The sequence below is a fragment of the Penaeus chinensis genome, chromosome 28, assembly GCF_019202785.1.
Source record: "Penaeus chinensis breed Huanghai No. 1 chromosome 28, ASM1920278v2, whole genome shotgun sequence".
Classification (NCBI taxonomy): domain Eukaryota; kingdom Metazoa; phylum Arthropoda; class Malacostraca; order Decapoda; family Penaeidae; genus Penaeus; species Penaeus chinensis.
In genome coordinates, this window is record NC_061846.1 from 10616802 (window position 1) to 10631801 (window position 15000).

At 49.3% G+C, this 15000-nt stretch overlaps 1 protein-coding gene across 12 annotated transcripts in view; it reads left to right on the forward strand.

The window, feature by feature from the left end:
- Positions 1 to 15000, forward strand: part of LOC125040085 (multiple epidermal growth factor-like domains protein 6) — a 46549-nt gene that overhangs the window by 581 nt on the left and 30968 nt on the right. For all 12 annotated transcript variants that reach the window (XM_047634555.1, XM_047634547.1, XM_047634552.1 and 9 more), the window contains one exon: positions 1982 to 2063. In XM_047634555.1, the coding sequence (XP_047490511.1) occupies positions 2022 to 2063 (42 nt within the window). In that variant the 5' untranslated portion in view covers positions 1982 to 2021. The remainder of the gene's footprint in view (positions 1 to 1981; positions 2064 to 15000) is intronic.

Sequence of the window (15000 nt, forward strand, 5' to 3'; positions counted from 1 at the left end):
AGAGAGAGAGAGAGAGAGAGAGAGAGAGAAAGAGAGATACAGAGAGAGAGAGACATAGAGATAGAGAGATATAGAGTTAGATAGATAGATATAGAGATAGAGCCTTATCATAAAGAATAAATAAATATATTTTTTTCTGTATTATGTTAGATTAATACAGTACAAATATCATGTAAAAGAAGGAAAAACAAAGATCTTGCCAGTATGTTTAGAATCAGCAATGGAACTTTTAATTTCTTTGTGTTACTGTAAAGAAACACACACAAACGGAGTGCAACTAATGACCAGAAATTTCGGTTACACTTGGGGATCATTAGAATAGCGAGTGACCTTGTTTAGCTCTAATGACCAATTTAAAATTAAAATGGTGCGTACTTTTCGAAACCAGAATTCTGAATCCTCATCGCTTCACTTTCTCTTTAGAGGATATAAGTCCCTTTATTTACACCACGCATTATTTTCCAGCAAACAGACAATGAATCTGTTAATATAGAGAATGAGCGAACAAAATAGATGAGATGAAAAAAAGAAAGAATGAATGAATGAAATCGTAAGTTTTCAGAAGCACAGTCTTATCATTTTCTTCGAACATCTGAAGACCAAATCCTCTTTAAAAACAAACATAGTAATAGAACTTCATAAAGGTTCACGAATATGCAACTTCTAATATTTGATGTGAAAAAACGGATACCGAAAGATATTACTCTAGGGCATTGGGTCAGCGTGAGACAAAAGTGATCTTTGTGAATACGAACAGAATACTTGTTTCTTATTCTGTAATGAGTCAGGAAACGGTCTCAGCACAGCCTGTATTCAAGTACAAGTTATCGTTTTCATGATTTCATTTACAATGTAAACACTCTTTTTCATTTTAGGCTTACCAACCTCGAACGTTAATTGAGATTTCTCGAAAGGTCATACAACAATAAATATTTTCCATTTCTCCACTCCCCCCTTTTTTAATCAGATAAAAAAAAGTTACCGTATATAAACAAGATAACAAGTTGAATGGGAAATCATGATAACTAAGAACTAATTGTGAACTAAACAGAGATAAAAAAATATCCATTCGATTTGACTATTTGTATCCCCTGTAACTAAAACTTCAGACATCAAATATGTCTTCTGCATTAGGCAAAACGATTTCGCTAGCATCTGTCAAGTTGCACAACTGTGGGCGTTCTTGTACGAACAACTGTAGTTAACTGATGTACAGATTTAAGTTTGATTGTTTGATATATCACAAGCGCTACTACCACTATTACTACTACTACTGCTCCTACTGCTCCTTCTCCTCCTCCTCTTCCTACTCCTCCTCCTCCTACTACTACTACATCTACTACTACTACTACTACTATTACTACTATTACTGCTATCTACTACTACTACTACTTCTACTACTGCTATCTACTACTACTACTACTACTTCTACTACTGCTATCTACTACTACTTCTACTACTATTACTGCTATCTACTACTGCTACTATTACTACTACTACGACTACTGCTACTACTAATATTTACTACTACTACTACTGCTACTACTACCTCCACCATTACTACTACTACAACTACTACTACTACCAAAGATAATGATAATCATAGCGATAATAATAATAATGATAATGGTAATAATGATGATAATAAATAGCGATGATGATGATTATGATGATCATGATAATAAGACAATATGTTGATAATGATGATGAAACAGGAGAGGATAGTGAGAATTTTGAGGACAATGATGTTAATAACACTAATGGAATAAACATATGATACCTCACCCTATAATAGATTATGATAATGATTTTTAGGATAAGGCAATTAGATCTAATTCGTTAATGCTATGACTATTAATTAAGTAATAAAGACGAAAAAAATATTGAAATAGTTATACATGCAAAAGCGTTTTATAGATCCTACAATTAATCAATTAGTAAATTTTTCTTTTGTCAGTTTATCAGATTTCCTTTTTTACAGAACGACGAACACAAGTAGCTTATACATCAAGACCTGAAAGATGGAGAAGTGCACCGCCTGGATCGTTTTCTCCATCTTCTGGGTATGATAGTAATGGTTTTCTTGATTGCAGCTTTTTATTAGATGAAAAAGGGCTTTGATATATCAGTTTAAATGAACAGAACGGAAAGGTACAGAACACATGCAATTGCAGTGTACACTAAGGCCGCGGTTGTAAATAGTGAATCGATTCGGTTCAATTTGAATTCGAGTCATGTGTGTCTATGTCTGTATTACTGAATATATAAATATATATACATACATATATATGTATATATAAATATATATATATGTGTGTGTGTATGTTTGTGTGTATGTATAAACATGCATACACACACATGCACACACACACACACACACACGCGAATGCACACACATATATAAATATATATATATATATTTATATGCATACATATATTTATATGTATATATATACATATACATGTATATATCTACACATACTTATATATGTATATCTATCTCTCTCTCTCTCTATCTATATACATATATACATACATACTTAAAAATTAATAAACACACACATGTATAAATATATATGCATAAATTTATCGATATTTATATATATACATACATACATACACACACACACGCATATATATATATATATATATATATATATTGTCAGGTTCTTCAATAAGGGATCAGACAGGGTAAGTCGTAAAAGCGACGGCAAGCTTAATAAATCCTTTATTAGGAGAACGGGATATACGTGGCATATAATAATAGTACATGAACAGGACGTAACAGGGCACAGGGTAATGAACTCCTATCGCCTGGTCACAAGCACATCACCGCGAAACGGTCGTAGCACTATATCTCGCAGTCTCTGTACTAAGTCACAAGCACTGTACTACACCGTCACTGTACTAAGACACGAGCACTGTACCACACGTTTAGTCACTACACTTGAGCAGGCACTGTATCCACGGAGGAGGAGGCGCGGAACCGGAGAGGAGAGTCGACTGCCGAAACAACTTCGCTGTCTCATTGAGTTGTCTGACAGTCGGTGCTTACCGTGGCGGCGGGATTGCCAGCAGGCGCTCCTGCCGCCATGGTGTAAGCATATCGCATAGCCTCTTTACCAGCACGGCGGCTGTTGTGGGCGGTCCCTGTCTCAGGAATTGTGTATGGTTACAATTTTCTAGGTAGTGGACTAGTGTGGCGTTCGGCTCGCCGCAGTGCCTGCAGCACCTTTCATCGCGTTCGATTGTTGGGATAATCTGCCATGCACAGTGGTAACCTAGGCGCATTCTGTGAAGAATGACTTCGGTACCTCTGCTGCTTACTTCAGAGAGTGCCAGTGGTTCATAGCCTGTGGCGTCTGAGTACCAGCTGGCCGAGGGGGACGTTCTCGTTTCCTCTCTGTGGAGCTGCCGTAGGAAGGTACGATCGACCAAGGCACACTTCTCCTTAAGTAATTTTAGACTCAGTTTTATCGTCATGGGATTTTGGGGCATACCCCTGCCAGCGACGGCAAGTCTGTCAGCAAGCTCGTTCCCTCTGATGCCGATGTGGCTTGGGACCCAGTTGATGATAATTCTTCTACCCTGAGCAAGAATTCTCTGTGCCATTGTGAGAATCGTGGTCAGTAGGTAGATGTTGTCTGTGGGTGAACTGTGCTGAAGACAGTCAATGGCTGCCCTGGAGTCTGTGCGTATGACCACGTGTCCTTCCTTTAGGGCTCCTATGATTGCAACTGCCTCTGCCTGTAGCAAGGAGGCGTTGTCTGTTACCCTCATGGATCGCATGGCGTCCCTTGCTGCAAAGCCGGCGCCTGCAGTGTGGCTCAAGGGATCGACCGATCCATCCGTGTAGTATGTTCTACTACCTGGAGGAGTGATGGCTGCAATGACCATGTGGGCTTCTGCCTTTAGGCTAGGCATGGGGTATAGGCTCTTTTTCATTGACAGGTTCATTATGTTGAACTCTATCAGGCTCAGTGCCCACGGCGGGGCTTCGGCAAAGTCGGGGTGGGGGGAGTCCATGCCCTTAGCAAGAAGCTGTTCTTTGAGCTGATGGCGTATCAACAACCTGGCTGTATGAGACAGCCAGGAGTTGTTTGCAAAGTGCTCGTTGTCTTGTTAGAGGCGTCTGACTATTTTTTGTCTTAGGCTTGTGTTCCTGGGAGCCTGGATGACCTTTGACAGGAATTGTGTTGCCGTTAGATCGATTCGTGAGTCCAGAGGGAGAAGGTTTGCCTCCATCAGGAGGTTTAGGACCTTCGTCCACCTCGGGGCACCCAGAATGATCGTGGCAGCTTCATTTTGGACTGTCTCTAATTTATCTGTGTGGTTTTTCTTTGCGGTAATTAGAGCGACTGAGGCATAGTCCACAATGGGCCGGACAGCATGTACATAGAATGATCTTAGTACTTTGTGTCTGGCCCCTATGTGTTTCCCAGTCATTGCTCTCATGACAGACAGTCTTGCTTTGGTTCGGTCAACCAGGTACTGGACCTCCTTCTGGAAGGAGAGGGTCCGGTCTATCCTTACCCCAAGGTCCTGGATCCATTCTAATTCCACTCCCTGGATTTTCAGTCTTGTGCCTCGAACTCTCTGTCTCAGAGCCATGGCTTTGGATTTGGCTGCAGAGATCCTTAGTCCTGTCTTACAACACTCCTCTGACACGAGGTCCAGACAACGCTGGGGCTTTATTCTGGCTGCGTGGTCCAGTGGAGGTGATAGTGAGATCGTCTGCATATGAGATGATCTTGCACCCCACTGGGAGGTTTATGTTGAGGATGCAGGACATTAAAGTGTTAAATAGGGCTGGACTGAGAACCCCACCCTGTGGCGTTCCATATTCGAGCGGTATGTGCTGCGATAGGTGACCCTGGAATTTGACATTGGCAGTCCTGTTTCTAAAGTAGTCACCTATCTAAGCCAAGAGCTTTCCTCTGATTCCCTTCTGGATCAGGCTTTCCTGAATGGCAAGCGGACTTGCCAGTTCAAAAGCCTTCTCCAGGTCAAGGAATACCACTACAGCTGGGCCCTTGCTGATTGTGCTTAAGAGCGTGGCTATGCTGTGTGCTGTGCCCATGCCCCTTGTGAACCCGTGGAGGTGTTCGTGCGGGGGTCCCGTTTTCCATTGGAGCCGGTTTAGTACCATCCTCTCGGCCGTCTTGGCCAGGCAGCTGAGCAGAAAGATGGGGCGGTACTTCCAATTCTGGGGTAGAGTGGATGTTTCCCAGGACTTGTTGATGAGTTGCAAGAGTGCACGCTCACCTGTTAGTCCTAGGTGGGAGATAATGGGGTACGAGATCCCATCAGAGCCCGGGGCTGTGTTGGAACTGGATTTATAGGCTTTCCTTAGTTCCCTCAGAGAAAAGATAACGTCTGAGTTATCGGTTTCGGCTGACCTTTCTCTGAGCTGAGCTTGTCTGTCTTGCTGTAGATGCTCTTGACTTGCCCTCAGCTCGGCTGGCAGACTGTTGCTGCTCGTTCTCGCAGAGAACTCGTGCACCAGTCTGTTAGCCTCTGCTTGGGGGGTCGTGCACCTCGGGGCTGAGCGGCTGGTAGTTCGCTTGACCCGTTGCCACAGCTCTGAAAGGGTGGTTTGGTGGTCGAAGGACTCACACCATTCCAGCCACTTTTCCTGCCTGACTGTGTTGGCAGTTCCCTTGGCATCTGTGACAGCCTCCCTTAGGAGGGATAAGTTGTCAGGGGTTCTTTGCCTTCGGAATAGTTTTCGGCACATGTTCACCCTGTGGTTGACCTCCCTGATCTCGCCATTGAAGTACCAGGCGTCTTTGTGACTTCTGGACCCAGGCCGAGTTTTGGGTATGGTCTGTGAGGCTGCTTCATTAATGGCGTTTAGTAGACTAGCTTCGATCTCTTCCACATTTTCGCTTTGTGGGGGATCATTGCATCTCAGACAGAGGGCCAAGGCGTTTTCAAAATGCCTGCCAGTTGGCCTTGTCTGTTTTCCATCTTGGATTCGGTCTCAGGATTTCGGCTGGGCCAGCATCCATGAGGGTAGTTATAGTGCCGTAACGGTCTCATCGACACGCCAGCCAATCCTCCCCACCAGAGTTGCAGTGGCCAGGGTGAGGTCTAGAACCCCTACTCTGACATGCGTTGGTTCTTGGGTGTTGAGGAGAGCGATCTCAGGGAATGTCTCTAGCACGTCGGCTATGTGATAGCCGGCCGCATCCGGTGCCCGGCAGGGAGCCAGGATGGGGTGGTGTGCATTGAAGTCTCCCCCTATGATCACTCGGTCGTGTGCAGCAGAAGCACAGACCTGGCTGATGTCTTAGTTTCTACGGCCTCGCCGGCTGTACACGTAGTACAGTTTGAGGGCAAGGGATTCAACATCGTCTCCACTGTGCGATGCATCGGTTATTGCGGAGCAGGGGATTGTTGCTCTCACAAGTGTGATCAAGCCGTTCTTGCCAGGTGTTCGTGGCAGTGTGAAGACATGATACCCTGAGAAGCGAACAGTGTCCCCTGTTAATGTCTCCTGGAGCATGACAATGTCAATGTTCCTTGATCGCACTACTACTTGGAGAAAGGCGTTCTTTGCAGAGAAGCTATCGATGTTCAACTGTAGGATGCTTAGGTGGTGTGTCATGATGTAACTCGGTGATAGTTACATCAGAGACATAGTCGGAGTCTGACAACTCCATTGCGAGGGCCTCGCTGGATGAAGGCTCCTCGTCTGTTGTTAGGCTATCCTTGGGTCCACTGGGAGGTGGAGAGCCTTTGGTAGTTCTGACTTTGGTTGGTTTGGCTTTTCTCTCAGGCTTTTTCTTGGCTGGCCTAGCCTGGGCAAGGTCAGTGTGATCTGGCTCTGGCTGCACAGATTCAGCCTGTTTTGGCTCTGCCTGTGAAGGCATGGCTTAGTTTGGAGTGGGGAGGGGAGTCTCGTCCTGGGGTGAGGGTGGGACTTTCTTCCCTTCCGGCCTGCGACAGTCTGGGTCATTGCCGTCATGGCGACCGAAACTGCCTTCTCGGCCTCCTCACTCGACCTCCCCAGGGCTGTTGCTACTGCTGAGGCAACAGCAGTCAACAGGAGAGTCATATCGTCCTTGTCAAAGAGGAGATGATCATCTGTTGGGGAGCTCTTTGTGGTGCTCTTAGAAACTTTTTTCTTTAGTTTCTTTTTCTGCACCTTTGGCATTGTCGGAAACTCCTTTTTGTTGGAGACATCCGGTGTCGGTTGGGGGGCGGCTTCCTTCCTCTTAGGAGGTTGGGAGGCCTTTTCGCTTTTGTTCCTTCCCCAGACATGGGTGCCTGGGGGGGGGGAAGGAACAAAGTTTGGTCGCTTTTGAGCAATCTCTTGTCGCCTGAGGGCCGCCTCTTTCCTGACAGAGCAAGTCAGGCTCCAGGCGTGATACTTCTTGGCACAGTTGGGACATTTGTCTGTTGTGTCCCTCTTTTCCTCTTTGTATGCCTTTAGGCATACCTCTGTGTTGTGTGCCTTGCTACAGACACCACATTTAGGCTTGGCTGTACAGTTAGCCTGGTGGTGACCGTATTTCTGGCACTTGAAACACCGAAGTGGTTCTGGCACATACGTTCGAAGGTTGTAGGTGCCCCAGTTACCCAGATCAAGGGTAGTGGTTGGGGCTCCTTTCATGGTCACCAGGACTTGCCTGGTTGGAGTCTTCCCCTTCGACATTCGGGAAGCCTGCACGACCTGAGAAGCCAAGTAGCACCATCTTGGTTCTCTTTTCCCCTAGAATCAGTGGGGAAAGACTCACTTTCCTCCCATCGGCTAGCTCCTTCGTTTCCCGGAGGAAATTCAGGGTAGCTTGATCTTTGGGCATTATGATCATGCCTTGATCTCGAGTGACCCGGATCGACGGCCGGATTTTCCGCTGCAACTCCAATGCCCTGATCAATTGGTAGGCATTGTCGAAGCCTCCGGGTTTAGCTGGCACTTTGTACTGGGTGAAACGTTTAGGGGCTCCCGACTCTTCATCAGAGTCGGTCTCCAGCCTCGGACGCTTCGGCCCGCCCTTTCGGCTTTTGGACTTGTTTGTGGGGGCAGCAGCTGATACGGCTGGTTCAGCCTGCTCTCCCCTCTCAATCGGGGAGGCCGTCTGAGAACTCAGGGGCCTCCCTGGCTTAGCTGTTAGCCTGGAGAGGCCAGCTCGCGAGTCAAGATGTTTGACTATTCGGTGGACAGACCCATTGGCTTCGGTCTTGTCCAACTTAGCAGCAGGGGTGACAGTGTTATTCTGTGCATGGGGTTTTCTTTTGCCACCAGAAGGCACATATGGCTTCATGGTGACTGCCGTGGTCTGGGCCTTGCGCGGTTCGTCAACATTTTTATCAGTCTGTGGGGGGGGGGGGGGTGTTTGTTAATGTTTTCCATAAATTAGTAAGTGCTTCATCCTTTCACGCCCCCACCCACCACAGAGTCCAACAAGGGGAAGCTGAGTGTCAGAACCAGTGTCTGACAGCAACAGAAGTGATGAGAGGATATACGCAGCCAATAGCCATTGTGACGGCGCTCACGGACCATTGTGACCCTAGCCTCCCGGAGGAGACCAGCCGATTGACCGTGACCGGGCCGGGATCAGGCCACCTGTCTTGCTGGAATAGAGGACCAAAGAGGCGTGTTGCTAGCCGCAGGGCGTACTCGTTCACGGCATCGCTCAACCTCCAGGACTCCCGTCTCCACAGCGCACAAGGCTGCCACGCACGACAAACGAGTCTGGTCTCTCCTCTGGGGAGAGACCAGAGGGGATGCCCTTCCACCTACGAGACATCATTGTTTGGAGCCCTTTTGCTCAGCCCTCTGAAGCAGCCACCCAAAGGTTGCTTCACTGCAGTGAGGGAAGAGGAGTCTTGCACCTTTACCTGACAGTTCCTTTCATCCCTCTGAAGCATCCACCCAAAGGTTGTTTCACCTCAGTGAGGAAGGAAAGGACCTGTGTCTTTTCAAAGTAGTTCCCCCTTCCCTCGCTCGCTGCTCGCTGCCCCAACCCCCACAAAGAGGGGACGGGGAGAGAGACAGAGGGAGGGGCTTGGAGAGAGGCGGCAAAGAGGGAAAGAAGGAAAGAGGGGGCGGGGTGGAGGCAGATGGCTTCTTCATCAGGGTGCGCCGCACGCAGGGGTGGGAGAGAACGAGCATTGCCGGGCCAGAGCAACGGCCGCGGCAGGCTCCCACCTCTCTCATGTTGCTTTGGATTTTCGCTTTTGTCATCGTCACCGTCGTCGTCGTCGACGTCAGCAGCGAGAGGGGGATGGGGGAAAGAAAGGCAGCCGCGCCCTGCGGCACAGCTGCCCGCCCTTCCCTCCTTCCTTCTTCTCCTCCTCTTCGCAGGACCGAACCAACGAACGGACGAACGGGGATTTGGAGGTTCTCGGGCCCAGCCTCCCCCGCCCGCACGCGCGCATGAAGGGGATGGGGTAGGGGAGTGTGATTGCCGGGGATTTCTTTCTCTTTCGCCGCAAGGGTGTCACGACCCGGGATCTAGCTCGACGTTATCGGCAGGACGTGGCCGAAGCGAGAAGAACCGCGGGAGCTCGACCGTCGCGAGGGGGAGGCAGCGACCTTTCCTGTGCGCTGCGCCGAAACAACTTCTTCTTCTTTATGGTTTGCGAAGTTCTAGCTTCGCCCGGGCCTTCTAGATATGGCCCGGCCTGTGTCAGCTTTTTACGGCTGTCTCATTGGGTTGTCTGACACTCGGTGCTTACCGTGGCGGCGAGATTGCCAGCAGGCGCTCCTGTCGCCATGGTGTAAGCATATCGCATAGCCTCTTTACCAGCACGGCGGCTGTTGTGGGCGGTCCCTGTCTCAGGAATTGTGTATGGTTACAATTTTCTAAGTAGTGGACTAGTGTGGCGTTCGGCTCGCCGCAGTGCTTGCAGCACCTTTCATCGCGTTCGATTGTTGGGATAATCTGCCATGCACAGTGGTAACCTAGGCGCATTCTGTGAAGAATGACTTCGGTACCTCTGTTGCTTACTTCAATAAGTGCCAGTGGTTCATAGCCTGTGGCGTCTGAGTACCAGCTGGCCGAGGGGGAGGTTCTCGTTTCCCCTCTGTGGAGCTGCCGTAGGAAGGTACAACCCGACCAAGGCACACTTCTCCTTAAGTAATTTTCGGCTCGGTTTTATCGTCATGCGATTTGGGAGCATAAACCTGCCAGCGACGGCTAGTCTGTCAGCAAGCTCGTTCCCTCTGATGCCGATGTGGCTTGGGACCAAGTTGATGATAATTCTTCTACCCTGAGCAAGAATTCTCTGTGCCATTGTGAGAATCGTGGTCAGTAGGTAGATGTTGTCTGTGGGTGAACTGTGCTGAAGACAGTCAATGGCTGCCCTGGAGTCTGTGTGTATGACCACGTGTCCTTCCCTTAGGGACGCGTGGCCTAGGGCTCCCATGATTGAAACTGCCTCTGCCTGTAGCGAGGAGGCGTTGTCTGTTACCCTCATGGATCGCATGACATCCCTTGCTGCAAAGCCGGCGTCTGCAGTGTGGCTCAAGGGATCGACCGATCCATCCGTGTAGTATGTTCTACTACCCGGAGGAGTGATGGCTGCAATGACCCTGTGGGCTTCTGCCTTTAGGCTAGGCATGGGGTATAGGCTCTTTTTCATTGACAGGCTCATTATGTTGAACTCTATCAGGCTCAGTGCCCATGACGGGGCTTTGTCAAAGTCGGGGTGGGGGGAGTCCATGGTCTTAGCAAGAAGCTGTTCTTTGAGCTGATGGCGTATCAACAACCTGGCTGTATGAGACAGCCAGGAGTTGTTTGCAAAGAGCTCGTTGTCTTGTTCGAGGCGTCTGACTATTTTATGTCTTAGGCTTGTGTTCCTGGGAGCCTGGATGACCTTTGACAGGAGTTGTGTTGCCATTAGATCAATTCGTGAGTCCAGGGGGAGAAGGTTTGCCTCCATCAGGAGGTTGAGGACCTTCGTTCACCTCGGGGCACCCAGAATGATCGTGGCAGCTTCATTTTGGACTGTCTCTAATTTATCTGTGTGTTTTTTCTTTGCGGCAATTAGAGCGACTGAGGCATAGTCCACAATGGGCCGGACAGCATGTACATAGAATGATCTTAGTACTTTGTGTCTGGCCCCTATGCGTCTCCCAGTCATTGCTCTCATGACAGACAGTCTTGCTTTGATTCTTGCGTTCCCATATTTTGTTCTTCCTAGGTAGGCCAGGGGTTGGGAAGCCCTGAAACGTGTATTGTAGATGTAGTTACTGAATTTCTTCACAGCCCAAACGGCAGCCAGACATTTCTTTTCCATGGTTGAGTACCTCTTCTCAGGACTAGACAACTTCTTGCTGGCGTAGCTTACGGGGAACAATTCGCCATCCAATTCCTGCAGCAAGACAGCGCCTATGCCCGTGTCTGATGCATCGGTGAGCAGGATGTACGGACGAGAGTGATCGGGGAGTCTAAGAATGGGCTGATTAGTCAAGAGCGACTTGAGGGAGGAATATGCGGCTTCTTGGGGATCCTCCCATCGTACTTTATTCGGCTGCCCCCTCTTGGTTAAGTCAGTAAGGGGGGCGGCGATACTGGCATAGTTGGCTATATACTGCCTGTAGTACCTTGTCAAGCCAAGAAACGCCCGCAATTTCTTGGTCTTAGGACTGGGTGCTCCCCTAATCTTCACAAGATTATCTTCCAATAATCCCATGGATCCATTAGAAAGCACATGCCCAATGAACTCCACCCTGTCGGTAGCCAGAGTGCATTTAAATGGCCTGGCCGTTATCCCAGCTGCACTGATCCTTCTAAAAAGCTCCTCCAAAAGCCTGAGATGTTGCTCCCAAGTGGCTGAGTGGACGATGATGTCATCGACGTAACTCTCTACTCCACTCATTCCTTTTAAAAGGATCTTGATGGCACGCACGAGGGTTGCTCCAGCATTCACCATCCCAAATGGTAGAAGTATTTTGCCCCTCCTAGCTTGTGTAGTAGGTCCTCTGCGGTGCTCATTGGCATGGGATCAAACTCAACCTTTTTGTTTAGCTGCCGGTAGTCCACACACACCCGATATGTGCCATCTTTTCTTTACCACCACAACTGGCGATGCATACGGCGAACGGGATTCCCGGATAATTCCTGTATCCAGCATCTGCACCTCGGCCTGCAGGGCTTCCCTAAGTTTATATGGGATCGGGTATGGCTTTGCTTGAACGGGCATCTCGTCGCTTGTTCGGACATGATGGGTGATGTAATCAGTTATTCCCGGAAGCCCGGAGAACATATCCTGATATCGCTCGGTGAGGGTCCCCAGTTGAGAGCGCTGAAGGTGGGATAACTGCAGTCCCACCTTAATTTGGCATTGCGAGTTTGAGTCCCTCCGATCGAGGCCCTCTAGAAGATCGCCCGAGATGGCCCTTTCACTGTTGTTTTCCTCCCACTCGATTACTGCAGCAGCAGCATTTTCAATGTTATGAGCCGAGGGGGAGTTGTTGGAGTCATCACTGGTGATGGCCAGTTGTTGATCGCCTGCACCGTCTGCACGTCTGACATAGCCTATCAGAAGGTTGGCATGAAAGGTCTTCAATTTGCTACCTACTTTTAACTGGTATACGTTGCCTCGACGAGCTTCCACAGTCAGGGGCCCTTTCCACTGCATCAGCAGTTTATTGTGGGTGGCCGGCAGGAGAATAAATACTTCATCGCCTACTTCGAACGATCGGGCCTTCGTCTTGCGATCGTAGTACCTTTTGTACTGGCTCTGAGCTCCTTCTAAATTCCCTTTAGCCAGTGCCATAGTATCCTCAAGCCTTTTGCAGAGGTCGAACACATATTGGTAGCTCGTTTTGACCTGCGGGGCAATTCTCCTGTCCATAGCTCCCGCAGGATCCCCAAAGGACCACGGACCTCTCGCCAATACGGGAGCTCAAACGGGGCAAAACCCGTGGAAGACTGAGGAACTTCGCGATAAGCAAACAGAAGGGGACTCAGATACCGGTGACACTGTCGGAGCTGTTCTGCACACAGACGACGCAACATGGCTTTGAGAGTGCCGTTGAATTTCTCAACCAGGCCATTGCTCATGGGGTGGTAAGGGGTGGTTGGCAACTGCTTTAAGCTAAGCGGGCGGCTCACCTCGTGCATACAGTCGGACATGAATTGGGTTCCCTGATCATGGTTAATTTCCTCTGGTTTGCCCAGCCAGCTATAGATTTCCATGAGAGCCTCTGCCACAGCCTCAGTCGTGATCCATTTCAGGGGGACAGCTTCAGGGTACCGGGTTGCATAGTCCACCAGCGTAAGAATGTACCAGTGGCCTTCGCTTGATGCCGTATTTATAGGTCCAACGAGGTCCACTGCAACTCGCTTGAAGGGAGTATCGATCAGTGGCGTTCTCTGCAGAGGGATCTTTGGTACAGTACCCCGTTTCACGGTCCTTTGGCACAAGTCACATGATTAGCAGAAGAGTCTGACATCAGATGCACAACCAGGCCAGAAGAAATTGCTAAAGACCCTATCCTTCGTCTTTCTGGTACCTAGATGACCCCCCATGAGAGAGCAGTAAGCTACATCCATTACCTGGCTCCTCAGTGGCGTGGGGACGACGACCTGTCGAAGTGGTTGTTCACGTTTTCCGCTTGGATAGCTTGCAACACGAAAGAGGACGTCGTCGACGATCTCGTACTATATCTCACGTCGTCCGTGCTCGACCAGTTAGGCCTTGTTCAGAAATGTGCAAGGTGAGCTGGCAGGGGTCTTCAGCGTCTCCTGCTGCCTTCTTGCGGCTGCCCTGGTTGTCGCGGCGCCTGCCAACCGTTCGGTTTGTTCTGGGCGGCCTGCACCAGGGATTTCTCCGATGACGAGGTCAGCAATAAGGTCCGGCATGCACAGACCATCCACCTGCCCCTGCAGGTATGGTATGTCGCCCCATATTCGTACCGGCCATGCCCTTCCTGACCGTGTTATCCTGACAGGCACCCCTATATATTCGCTGTCCTTTACATATTTTGTTTTCACTATCACTGTGGTACAGCCGGTATCGCGAAGGAAATTAACTTTCTTTCCCCCAACTTTGCCCTCCACCAGATTTAGTCTGCCGTTGGCGGTGGTGGTTCCGACTCCTTGCACATCTCTGAACAGGGTAATGGGTAAGCTCCTGCTGCCATTCTTGGGACATACTGTGTGCCGTTGAATGTTACGTAGTCCATCGTCTTTCAATGGGTCTGCTCCTTTGAGAGGACACTGTCACGCTTCATACATAATATCGTCCATCCGCGGCTGCGGCACGGGGTACATATGGACGTTCGCGTGGGCGGTCTGCGCCACTCTTATGTTGTGTCCAGGGGCACCCTGTGGCTCTGTGTCCGATGCGGTTACATCGAAATCATCTGGAGGCAGATTGGCCAGACGATGATCCCTGGGTTGCACTGCTAATAGTCGACAGGCCTCGTGCCTCCAGGTGTAGACTAACATGTGCGACAAGCTCACTGCTATCTTTCGGTGCCCTCTCTCGCACAAACGTTGCCAGGTCTTTGCTGCATTTATTAAGGAACTGTTCTTTGACCATTAGGACCCATCTGTCGAAGCAGTCTTCAAGCCTACACATAGTGGTGTGTCTTTTTGTGTCGCTCTCCCGGAACTTCTTCCGATAGCCTTCTTCCGTAAGGTTGTACTGGGCCAGCAGTGCCTTTTTTAGCACGTCGTAATCCAGCTGGCTGGTCGGGGGCAGATGAGTGAAGACATCCAGTGCCGCCCCTGAGAGTGTATTCCCGAGGTGGGCAGACCAGTGTCGGCGGGGGAGTTCTGCCTGTGTAGCCCAGTTTTCGAATCTCCGGACGAACAAATCAATGTTGTCCCGACCGTCGACAAACTGGGGAAAGGGAAGGTGAGGACCTCTAACAGAGTAGACACTATGCAGCATGGGGCCTTTACCCTGATCTTGTCTCACCGACTTCTGTTCCTCAGCTTCTCGTCGGCGCCGATCCTTCCGCTCCCGCATAAGCGTCTTTCGTTGTCGTTCTCTGTCTTCATAATACTGCTGCAGCTCCTCTCGTCGAATTCTCTC